General features: G+C 37.1%; 1 protein-coding gene across 1 annotated transcript in view; it reads left to right on the top strand.

Annotated features, from left to right (window-relative positions):
* RGS22 (regulator of G protein signaling 22) overlaps nucleotides 1-13269 on the top strand; it is an 89802-nt gene that overhangs the window by 28280 nt on the left and 48253 nt on the right. Inside the window, exons 10-14 of the mRNA XM_087930402.1 lie at nucleotides 213-393; nucleotides 2437-2597; nucleotides 4428-4530; nucleotides 6230-6355; nucleotides 8973-9074. Of these exons, the coding sequence (XP_087786528.1) occupies nucleotides 213-393; nucleotides 2437-2597; nucleotides 4428-4530; nucleotides 6230-6355; nucleotides 8973-9074 (673 nt within the window). The remainder of the gene's footprint in view (nucleotides 1-212; nucleotides 394-2436; nucleotides 2598-4427; nucleotides 4531-6229; nucleotides 6356-8972; nucleotides 9075-13269) is intronic.

Raw genomic sequence — 13269 nt, 5'->3', positions numbered from 1 at the left:
CACCCACCCTGGCCCCACATAAGTGCAAAAAAAAAATCCTTATACTTCATAATACAGCCTGTGATGCGATCAGGTTTGACTCCCCTACTCTAGAGTTTTGGGGTCACCGACTGAAGGCTATACTCTTACGATTGAGGGATGTGGATAACAGAACAGACTAATAGAATAACTAAAATTCAAAGTCTAGCCCTAACCAGTCTTTTTCTTCTCAGGGGTCCCCGATTTTGTGTAACTCATAAAGCTGCCATTCAGGCCACAGTTACCAAGCTGAAAATCTGGCATACTCGGCAACAGAAACCACGAATTGATGTGGATCCTTTCCCACAGATGGTGTCCCTGCTACCACTCAGGCCAAAATCTTGCATGCCAAAAATAGCATTTCCATGTTATCAGGTATTGCTTGTTACATTAAACGTTGGCAAAAATAAAAGGGTCTGATATAAGAAGCATTGAAGGAAACACCGTATGATTGAAAGGCTGGGCTTGCGAGTGAGTCATAATCAGTGTAGTCTGCTTAGCTAATGTAGTGTTCCTCAACCTGTGGCCCTTAATGGACACCACCATTTTAGTCGTACGTCATGGCAGGCATTAAGTGGGCCACCATACGACCATGTTCTACTTTACAGCCTTCATTGTAGTGGTTGTTTGCAGAATGCCAGAGTCGTTAAGTGAACACATTGTTTTTTCTTGGGTATTTTTTTTTGCCAGAAACCGGAAGTAATCCTTGGTTTCTGAGGAGAAAAAAAGGTCATAAACTGTAGTCATGTGACTGAGGGATTTTGCAAACTGCTGTAAATGCAGGCCAATTACTCAGTGTCCAAAATGAAGTCATGTGGCTGTAGGGGAGGAGATAACCATCAGAACTTTGAATCTCTTTAAACAGTTGCTAGATGATTGGTCATACCACCTGTACCCTATGTAGACTGCAAAAATAAGGGTGACTGCTAGGGGTCACTAGTTCACTTTCTATATCTCTTTACCACCATCTTGTGTGATATTTTTGACTTTTACAGCTTAAATATGTGTGCCTAGTACAGGTAGTCCTTATAACAGTGACGGTTCAAAGTTACAACAGCATGGAAAAAAGTGACTTATGACCATTTTTCACACTTACGACTGTTGCATCATCCTCCAAGTCATGTGATCAAAATTCAGACGCTTGGCAATTGGTTCATGTTTATGATGGTTGCAATGTCCTGGGATCATGTGATCAATTTTTGTGACCTTCTGACAAGCAAAGCCCATGGGAAAGCCAAATTCACTTAACAACCACATTACTAACTTAACAATTGCAATGATTCACTTAGCAACTGTGACAAGAAAGGTCATAAAATGGGGAAGAACTCACTTAACATAACATAAATTTTGGGGGTGATTCTGGTTGTAAGTCGAGGACTATCTGTATATAGGAGGGGTTTTTTTGCTTCTGCAACCTGCATTCTATTAGAGAGCAACAAAATGCATCTGAAGGACCCAAAATAAATCTTAAATGGGGGAGAGAGAAAGAGAGGAGGGAAAGGGAAGGAGTGAGGGCGGGAGAGGGAGAGCCCTTCTGTAATTTCATAGAGTTGGATTTCAAGGCACAATGCTTCTGCAAATGGAAAAGCCAAGTCTCTGTCTTGACTATAGCTATGCAGGTTTACATACATTTGTATGCAAACATACCTTGGCTTTCCTCAAGGAATTCAAGGCAACCTGCATTGCACTCTTTCCTGCAATTTTGTTCCCTGAACAATGAATTGGTAGAATAGTCAAGAATCACAGTGATTGACCCCAAGGATACTCCTTGAAACTTCATGGCTTAGATCAGGGGTGTCAAACTCACGGCCCACGGGATGGATCCAGTGCTGAGGTCTAGCCCACAGGGCCAGCCTGGAAACAGCATGGACTGGCCCATGGTGCCTCTGCCAGCGAAAATGGAACTCAGGGAGCCCACGCCCATCCTGGCCATCCCTGGCCATGCCCATGCTGGCCTCCTTCCACCCACCCCCGGCCCTCTGAGGTCAAACACAAGCTTGATACGGCCCTCAATGAAATTGAGTTTGACATTCCTGGCTTAGATTGTTCTTGAACAAGGGTCTTCAAACGTGGCAACTTTAAGACTTGTGCACTTAAACTCCCAGAATTCCCGAGCTAACATGACTGGAGGAGGAATTCTGGGAGTTGAACTCCACAAGTCTTAGAGCTGTCAAGTTTGAAGACCCCTTCTCTGGAACATGGGCTTCTGTTGTTTTAGCCTACACTTTTAAAAATGTAAATTCATCTCAACTGGAAAAACACATTTTGGTATAATACTAAAATTACTTTTTAAACATGTGAATAATTATCCAAAATGGAAGTATCTGTATGATACAGAAGATCCCAAATGAAAATAGACATGGAGAAGCAAGAATTATTTCTCAGATACTTTCATCTCCTTTCCATCCCTTTTATTAGAGAGGAGAAACTGGATTAACCACGACTTTTTCAAAAGGAGCGGTGATGGATATCTGTCCCCAAAGGAGTATCGGGCTGTTATCTGCAATTCTACCTCAAGGTCAAACTGCTGTTCAGGAAGATCCTTATGACTTAATTACCTTAGAAAATATTAGGAAAAGGTAAGGACTGAAATGCTCATGTATAATGATGTATCAATGCAACATGTTAAGGAGAAGGAGGGCAACCTTCTATGAACAGGTGTATTTCATCCTTAGCCAGACCAAACAATGGCTTTGGTGGGGCAGCATGCTTTACAAGGTCATGGGATGTGGGAGAGGTTGTCAGGAACCGTGGTGTCACAGGGGTCAGAAGGCAGTGTTGCAACCTAATTCTGCTGCCAGGAGTTGAATGTAACCAGTGCTATCTCTGTCCAATGGTGGGATTCAATTTTTTTTACTGCCGGTTGTGTGGGCGTGGCTTGGTGGGTGTGGCATGGCTTGGTGGGTGTGGCTTGGTGGGTGTGGCAGGGGAAGGATACTGCAAAATCATCATTCCCTCCCCATTCCTGGGGGAAGGATACTGCAATTCCCTCCTCCCCCCACTAACCTGTTTTCCATCTCCGTTCTCCTGTGCAGGGCAACAAAAGAAGACCTAGCCAATCAGCTGGAACCCGGGAGGCAGAGAATAGATGGGGGCGGGGCCAGTCAGAGGTGGTATTTGTTGGTTCTCCGAACTACTGAAAATTTCTGCTACCAGTTCTCCAGAACTGGTCAGAACCTGCTGAATACCACCTCTGTCTTTGTCCCATACCAAGGCCTGAACCCCTACTGGTAAAAGATCAAATAATCTGCTTCTCTTGTGATGCTGCAATGTTAGTCTATCGCCATTGTCAACAACTTTCCTCCCAAAGGAGAGGTTGGAGATCAAATTATAGTATCCTAAATCAGTTGGATCCAGAAATGGCTTCTTCAGAAGGAATATATCTAGCTCTACAGAAGACTACTAGTATATCCTCTTCCACAGAAAAGTATTCAAAATCTCCTAGACCAGAGGTGTCAAACTGGTGGCCCACGGGCAGGAAGTATCACATGCTGGCCACACCCACCCTAGCTCTGCGAAGGGAAAGAGTGTCGTGAAACAGCATGTGATGGCAACGTGATGTGGCGAGTTTGACACCTGTGTTCTAGATCCTAGCAATTACCTGTCTATCTGCTCCCCACAAGAGCCAGAATGTGCAGTGGTCTAAAAAGCAAGTAGCAGAGAGCACCTAACATCCTGACCTTTTCAGGCCAAAATAAATCCTAGATAATACAGGTAGTCTTCATCAGCATATACAGTAAACTGATAGATTTGCAATTGTTTGTAGTTCATAGCGCCCCCCCGGGCCCCCACAAAAATTACTTGTGATCTGGTTCTAACAGCCAGTCCCCACCCCCTGAGTCACATGACTGCTGAGTGTCTGGCCTGCATTTATGGCCTTTTGCCTTGTTCTGCAGTCATGTGGTTGCAATTTATTTTGCTGAAAACTGGCATTTACTTCTGGTTTTCAGCAAAAACGCTCCATAGCAAATAATTGGTTTGCTTCATGATTGCATTCAATTTGTTTAACAGTGACTGTTGCTAGAAAAGATTGTAAAATGGGATTATGAATTCATTACACCTTCCTACTATTGAATAAGTTGCTCAGCTACTAATGCATATACATTATTATTTCTTGGTACTCTGAACTTGCAAAAATCCATGCAGATACTGGTCTTATTTTCTATCTGTGAAACATAGAATAGTTCCTTTATTCATGAGACATAGTGTCTCATCACAAAGATGGTGCATACAAAAGGTTTAAGAAAAAGATAAAGGCACTAAATCTCTCTCTATTTTCTTATTACCTTGAAGCAGTTAAAAGTGATGGTACTGATTATTTAGGAGCAGAATCAACAACACTTACCATGGTTTAATTTCTCTGATTACCCTGAAGGTCCTGTTGTGACTATTTGTTTTTCATTGTGTAGGCCAGCAACAGCGTGCAGCACTCTGTCTCATATGACACTTAGTGATAGAATGGATTATCTGAAACCACTAGATCGAAAATACACCTATGCAGAAATGATCCATGTGAGTACCATTTGAGTACTGTGGCATTAAAAATCTTTGCTGCGAAGAGGCAGGATTTTTATTTTTTAAAATTGTGGATATCTGAATGAGCACTACTTTGGATGATGGAGAACTGACCATAGTGTAGAGCCATTCTTCTGGGAAAAGGCTATTCCATGAACACCAAGAGTTTATAGTTTCAAAAAGGCATACGAAAACTAATATGTTCATATATTTGGGAGAGCAACAAATAGAAACAAATACAAAATTTATAGAAGCTATGCAGGTGCACCTTTTATTCTTGTAGGTTCAAATCTTGTTAAAGAATTATATATAGAACATGCAGTATGGAAGACACCAATACCTGAAGAGTAGTAAAAATGAAACTAGTTATTGATTTATTTTAAACTTTTACATAGAATTGCCACATCTTATACTAAAGTCTGGGCAACTCCCAATCAAGAATTAAAACATAAAAACGTAGTGCCTCCTATTAGTGTGCAGCTAATATAATAACTAACTTCAAAATTTCTTGCCTTTTTATAAAAATGGCATAACAATGCTGAAATAATCCTACACCAGAGCATATTCATGTGTATTCAAGATGAATTAATTAATTCCTGATAAATTAATTTTTTTTTCTGACAGTTCTTTTTCTCAATTCATCCATGTTTATCTCCAAAGGCTATAAAATTGTTATTTTTTGCTTTCAAATTGAATATTGCTATCTAAAATTTAGTACCAGACTCTGGATTGAATTTGTCACCAGACTCAAATCTGTGATGAAAATTTGATTAAAATTTAGCAGGTCTATTAAGAACTAGCAGATATAAAAAATGCATCTAACTATCTGTGGTTAGTTAATTGTTGCAGCTAAAACCATAATCAAGATATGTCCACTTGACATGCATCAAGAGTGGTTTAGGAACAAACAACACAAAATGAACCTCATGGCCAGTTTTTGTTTTTATTTTTGAATGAGTCTCAGCTGCTATAAGTCCCTTTAAACAAAACAGCAAATCTGATGAATTATAGAGTCTTCCATGGTCCCTTCATTATTATTATTGCAAAGAAGTGAAAAATATTAACTATAACCATAGTATTGATAGAATTTAAAAACTGCCATCACCCACATGGCTTTTTGTAGCCATCAAAAAGAGAAAAACTAGCAAGAAAACAGGGGGAAAGAAAGTGGGAAGCAGATAAATTTAACACCATACTATATAATATAAGAATTGGGGGGGGGGGGGGGAAGAAACCTATGAAGTTTGTAATAAAAACAGCAAAGCAAATTTGTGCTCTCTCTCTCAAATAAAAATAACAGCAGTTATAAAGACAGTTTCACCCAAGACACAATGAAACTGCATTATAGAATAGAATTCTTTATTGGCCAAGTGTGATTGGACACACAAGGACTATGTCTTGGTGCAAATGCTCTCAGTGTACATAAAAGAAAAGATACATACACCAAGAGTCAAGACTCATAAGGTACAACACTTAATAATAGTCATAAGGGTACAATAAGCAATCAAATTATACTAGGAAACAGTGAAAATAAATCTTAAGTATACAAGTGACAAAGTTACAGTCATACAGTCACAAGTGGGAGGAGATGGGTGATAAGGAGTGATGAGAAGATTAATAGTAATAGTAGTGCAGACTTGTAATTATGTAATTATGTAGTGTAATTATCTTGAGGAGTTGTTGCTCTGTTATTCAGGGTGAAATCAGCCCAGATTTTTCCGAACTAGGAAGTTCTAAAATGGAAAGAATGCTGCAATCTCTTTACTTGGAGAACAGAGCAGGCTACGTCTTCACTGACTACTGTGAGAAATCAGGTCATAGGGTAAGAGAATTTCTTATTGGTGGATTTTTTTTGGTTGGATTTTCATTGATACTTGGAGTCTTCCCACAGCTCTAAGGAGGAAAAAAAGCATGTAAAAATCAAAGAGCGACTGGTCAAAAACCAGCACGTTAGCTTCAAATTGAAGATTGATTTCAAAACCTACGGTTTTGCATGTTTAAGTTAATTACATCTGAATATCAGTATTTTAAATAAGCATGCTGGCTAAAGCTGATGGGAGTTTTAGTCTAGTACAGTGTTTTTCATCATATCCATTTAAAGATCCATGGAGTTCAATTTCTAAAATATTCGAGCTGGCATATTGGCTGAGGAATTCACTGAGCTAAAGTCCATACATTTTAAAATAACCAAGGTTGAGAGATATTGTCTAGTATGCATGGAAAGCACAAAGTTGAGGATGGCTACCTCAACATTATACTTTACCCACAATTTCATAAAAAGCTTACCTCAGAATATGGAGATTCAGGCTGAACCAAGGAGTTAAAAACAAAATTTTGATTGGAAAAAGAAGGTTCTGAAATATTTCCAAAAATTTTCCATTGTGAGAATTTAAACATTTGAATAAGTGGTGCTGTCTTGCATTGGTTTAGTATCATTTCAGCTTCACAGGGCTATACATTATCTCTTGTAGCTGTCTTCTAGTCAGCATACTTCATTCTTCCAAACAAATCTATTCTTTATTTCAGAAAAAGTGCTATTCACAGCAGGTCACTATACATTCAGAGAGTTAAAAGAGGTTATTAATGTGGAATCACTTTTCTTCTTGAAATCTATAAAGTAAATTCTGTCTTTAGAGTGAACATAGCTATTCAATTTTCACTAAAAATGTGTCACTGAAAAACCAAGATACATAAATTGATATAAATATATGCCTGCGCCTTCAGATGAAATATGCTTCAAGAAATAACAGTGTATCTTGAGTAATTTCAGTGGGGAACTGCTGTCCATTTTAAAGTAGAGCCCATACTATTTCAATTCTAAATATAATTACTTGAAAGTATAATTTCACTGGATTTCACTGGATCTTATTTCCAACAAAATATTTAGAAAGTGTCAGAAATGCTTATCTGCAAATGACACCTATTGAAAATTATGGGACATTTACAGGTAAAAGATTTGCAATGTTTTAACCCTGAGTATTACTTGGAAACATAATTCATCAAAGCTGAATGTATTTCTCAAGAGGACAGCAGGTCTTAAATATTAAATTATATACTTTTAAAGTAATTAAGTATGTTTATTGTCTTTAGTTTAAGATCAAGATATATGAATTATTTCAACTTACTGTAGATTCACTAAAATTACATAATGTATAGTCCAATTTTTTATGGTCAAACTATATGTTATGTCAGCTGGCTGGTTCAGCATTTTAAAATAATTTTAAAAATTGATTTTCTTTTTAAAAAGAGGAGCTACTGAACTAACAAGATTCATAAAGCTTTTTTGTCCCTCTGGAAACACTTAGCTCTGAGCAATAACTTTAAAAAACGTAGTTGAAGAATACTTCATAAAAATATATGTGGGTCAGGATAATAACATCAGCAATTGCTAAAAAATGCTGTCAAAGCATACATTTTAGGTGTACATTATGAACAGTTGCTCTAATTCCATCCCAACATGTTTAAACTTTGCAATTTGCACTAACAATTTAATTACCAATTATACTGTATGCACAGTGTACAATAAAATATACAGAATGTATTTCAGTTACTGTATCTTCATGCATACAGTCATTTTGTCAGTTTCAAAAATACTCCTCAAACTGTGCTAAATTAAATATGATTTATAATTAATCTCAAGGAACTGAATGTCCCTTGGTATTCTTACAGATCTCCCACTCTTTTGCTCTCAACCATCTGAATTTACTTTAAAACCTACCCAAGATTGATTTGGGTTTCTTTGTTTAACTCCATCCGATCTTGTTTGGAGATCAGGATACAGTGACAGGGATCGTGTATATGGTTACTAGACAATAGATCTCCAATAAAGCTTGCTTCTAGCTAGCCAAGCCCACGTTCATTTCCCATCTTCACAAAAAGACAAGAGAATTAATTGCTAATGTTCCCGTATGATTCTACACTCGTTCTAGTAGCAAATTTTCGGTGCTTTCCCAGCTTCTAATGATGCTGTCCTGGTATTCCGCATTTGAGCTTCTTTTGTTTTATGAAGCCAACATGCTACTACCGGCATACACTGAAACAAATATTCCCAAGCAAATTGTCTTCCCTCCTGGTCTTTTAAGCACAGCAGCATTTGTGAAGTGTTTCTGAAACAGGATTTACTGCCCTAAAATAGCAGATCCATCCATAGATACAATATAATTGGCAAGGATTCTATTCAAATTTGATTGAGGGGGGATCATCACTGTCTTCGTTTGCCTAGAAGAACTCTGGAAATTTATGAGACTAACCTAATGTTTCTTAATCTTGGCAACTTTAAGACATGTGAACTCCAACTCCCAGAATTCCCCAGACAGTCCTGGGTGGGGAAGTCTAGGAGTTGAAGTCCATACATCTTAAAGTTGCCAAATTGAGCAAGACTACACTAAACAATAAAAACTTGGTAGTAATATCTTTCCTCCCATCTCTTCCATCTATAGCTATGGAGGAACAGCGCATATTTTTGGTTTGACCTACAGGATTATCATCAGCTTTTCTATCAAGAAACCCTCCATCCTTTGAAACTATGCAAGCAAGCACAAGTAAGTCATAAACGAGAGTTTTTCATAGACTCTTTCTACCCCCAAGGAAAATAGTTTGGGATCATAATTAACAAAATATGTATAAATGGGAGTAACTGAGTTTATCTAAACATCAACTAGGCATGGTTTTTGTTCAGAAATATCTCCCAGTTCCAAGCATTTCATGGATATATAATTCCTGTGCAATTATTCTGTTTTCTGTCCAGCTAGTTTTTTGGATTTCTTTCTTTCTTTCTTTCTTTCTTTCTTTCTTTCTTTCTTTCTTTCTTTCTTTCTTTCTTTCTTTCTTTCTTTCTTTCTTTCTTTCTTTCCTTCCTTCTTCCTTCCTTCCTTCCTTCCTTCCTTCCTTCCTTCCTTCCTTCCTTCCTTCCTTCCTTCCTTCCTTCCTTCCTCTCTCTCTCTCTCTCTCTCTCTCTCTCTCTCCCCCTACCCCTCTCTTTCTCTAATAACTAGCAGTCAGCACAGGTTTGCTGACAGATCATGCCAAACCAATCTTATTTCATTCTTCAACATAGTGACTAAATTAGTAGACCAGCAAAATACTGTGGACATAATATACTTAGATTTTAGCAAGGCATTTGACAAAGTAGACCACAATCTACTTTATGGTGAGCTAGAAAAAAAATGGGATGGATGGCACCACCACCAGATGGATTTGCAACTGGCTGACAAACTGTACTCAATGAGTAGTCCTTAATGAGTCTAAGTCTATATGGAGGAAAGTAAGAAGTGGGATGCCACAAGGTTCTCTTAGGCCCAGTACTCTTTAATATCTTCTTTAACGACATAGATGAGGGAATAGAAGGGGAACTTACCAAATTTGCAGGTGATACTAAGCTGGCAGGAATAGCTAACACCCAAGAAGGTAGGCTCACAATCTAGATGGATCTTGATAGACTAGAACCCTGGGCCATATTTAACAAAATGAAATTAAATATAGAGAAAAGTAAAGTCCTACACTTAGGCAAGAAAAACCAAAAGTACACATATGGACTGGGTGAAACCAGGCTTAATAGCAGTGACTGTGAGAGGGATCATGGAGTCTTAGTGGACAACCACTTTCTGTGGCTGCCACAGAAAGGAAGGGGTCAAACTATTCTCCAAAGCACCCAAAGGCCAGACAAGGAATAATGGATGGAAACTGTACAAGGAGAGATTTAACCTGGAAATAAGGAGAAACTTTCTGACAGTGAGAACAATCAACCAATGGAACAGCTTGCTCTCAGAAGCTGTGGGAGCGCTATCACTTGAGACTTTCAAGAAGAGATTGGACTCCCATGTGTCAGAAATGGTGCAGGGTCTATTGCTTGGGTAGGGGGTTGGACTAGATGATCTACAAGGTCCCATCCAACTCTGTCTGTTATCTGTTCTCTCTCTCTTTCTCTCCCACTCCCTCTCTTTCATCCTGATGGAATGAATGTTATTAAGTATGTACTATAGAAGGTTTGGAACTATTTTGAAATATTTGTAGGGTGTTAAAATGAAAGAACCACTATGTATCAATAAGCTGAAGATTCATTTTGGGGCATCTTGTTTATATAGGCTTGAAAAAAACCTCCTACTTTAGCTCTTTTTTTCTTTTTGGATGTGTAACATAAAAGTAAATATATTTCTGTCATAAATACAAATTTTCTGGCAATTAGTTTTGGAGGAGATTATGCTGATGATTAGGGTGTTATCCAGTTCCTTGGTTATTATTTTTAACTCAGCCCACGTTTGCTTTCCATCTTTTTGTTTTCATACTTGTCCATTCATGGTTCACCTCATAACCTATCTAAATTTAGATAGTACATTGCTTGGACAGGGATAATATACTTCCCAGTCATAGATTTCAAGACTAAATAATAAAAAGCATTATCTTCTGGGCATATAACTGTGTAGTTCAGATTATGAATTTGGGAAAAACTGGCATCTCTATGCATTGCTATTCAATTTTTTGTTTTTCTGTTGTATCCATCCATTCAACCACTCTTGTGCTTTGTTCTATGTTTTCCCTGCTGAATTTTCTGTAACTATCAAAATTGCTTGTTCATTCATTCATTTGTTCATTCATTCATGTCTATCTTGCTTACATGTGCTTCCCTAAATGCTTAGTTCATGTATTACATAAGTTTTTCTCAACCAGAAAATGATTAAGAGCTAAATCCTGCAGGGCTATTTGAGAACACTATGTTTTTCATAACAGGGACAGTCAGGGTTTTTTTTTCCCAGCCAAGACCTCTACTCTGCCCTTGAATAGGGTGTAAGGAGCCAAATTTTACAATATTGGTGCTGGCTGAGCAAAAAATCAATTTGATTTAACTTATATTTAATGAATGTGTAAATAAAATAAATAGCATTAATATTATTCTTCATGAATTTAATAATTTCCTATTTGCTAGTTTTTTAAGGGACTGAGAGCTGTATAATTCCTGGTCCTACTTATTCCCTTTATGTACATGAAACAGTGGAATATTTTTCTATTCATAGCTATCTTTTCTCAGAAATAATTTTTCAGGAGCAATGTTCTGCTGGTGGAAAAACCTTGAAGCTATTTTTTTCAATTTTCCTATTACATTAGCTCTGTTTCTTTTCCTCCTTCCCAGTGAGTTGCTGAGTTGAAGAAAAATAGTTCGCTCTTATCAAAATTACATGTCTCTTTGGAGGAACTTTGAAATAAGGTTTAGGTCAAAAGCATTCCGTTAGTGTTTGTGTATAACATTTTTATTTTTATAATATTTTAAAGAGCCAAAAACATTAATATATGAACAACGGTCCTATGTGTTTTCTAACTTGAATCCTGTATTTGTGAGAATAAATGTAGTTAGCAAGAATTACTACTACATTGGTAATTACTTCTTGAATTTATACTCTATATGCTTCCAATCTAACTCTGCTCTGGGGACATCTCAAATTAAAATGATAAAATATATCACTGAGCCACTTGTTATTCTTAAAGAAATCACAAGAACAAGAAATAGACAAGAATAATAGAAGCACAGCTGAATAACATGTATGTTTTAAAAGCTTGGGAAAATATGTATTCAACAGGCATTGATAAAGAGAATAACATGGTGGGACAAGACAGATACATGTCACAGGGCCATTATTGTTTCTGGCTTCCTTGCATGAGCAGTATTGAAAACATATTTGCAAATATATTTTTTTCCTTTTTATATGAGTGGCATGGTGGCCTAATGGTGAAGACACTTACCTCCCACTAGGTAGGTTGAGAATTCAGCCCTAGGGAGTGGCCGATATTTCTCTCCTAGGGCTCAAAGAAAAAAATATCTGTTGTAAAGTCCAGGTGATGTCAGGAAGGCATTTGGCCTTCAGTCCCCACTGACTCTACCCTGAATAATTAAGGGATTACAGGGTCATAAAAAGGGAGTTTATTTTTTCCTTTTTATATGTCGGAAATTTATCATAGCAGAACTGCAGTTACACAGGGATCTGTCCACAGACAGTATGAACCACTATATGTATTTCTGGATTTATGTGAATGAAGTTATAAAGTTAAGAATGATGTTAGTAACTGGATCTCATCACTGTTCAGTAAACAATGACAGAAAACTTGTTATTGTTATACTAGATAACCATTGCTATCAAGATATATAAGGGGTTGGAAATCAATAGATGGAAAATTTTATCTTGTGGGTTGTAATTTAATTAGGGATTAAATTCTTTCAAATACTATAGCTTCATTATGAATTGTAGATTCTGCATTCACAATCCCAATTTAATAGATGTCATTGCATTATATTTCATATGATTCTTTTTAAAAAATATATTTTAGAATAGAATTCTTTATTGGCCAAGTGTGATTGGACAATAAAGGAATTTGTCTCTGATGCATAAGCTCTCAGTGTACATACAATAAACAAGTGATAAATCATGGTCATAATCATAATACAATCATCATGAATCATAAGATGCAACACTGAATGATAGTCATAAGATGCTAAATAAAAACAATTACCATAAATCATAAGGTACAAACAGCAAAATAATAGTCATAACACGCGAAAGGAATTGACAATGGGAAAGATGAGAAGGATAATAGTACATCTGGCTGTGCCTATGCACTATCTGTATATTTATCTAGCTATGAATAAATGGGAAATATAAACTCAATGTTAATTAAAGTAAACATCTGTTACATTCTATCAATTTTTGAATTATATTATAGAGAAAGAAATCTTTTAAAGTATGGAAT

The sequence above is a fragment of the Pseudonaja textilis genome, chromosome 3 (assembly GCF_049901715.1).
Source record: "Pseudonaja textilis isolate UNSWEBS1 chromosome 3, rPseTex1.2, whole genome shotgun sequence".
NCBI classification, from domain to species: Eukaryota; Metazoa; Chordata; class Lepidosauria; order Squamata; family Elapidae; genus Pseudonaja; species Pseudonaja textilis.
The sequence above is the reverse complement of the archived record's forward strand: the minus strand, read 5'-3'. Positions and strand labels throughout refer to the sequence as shown.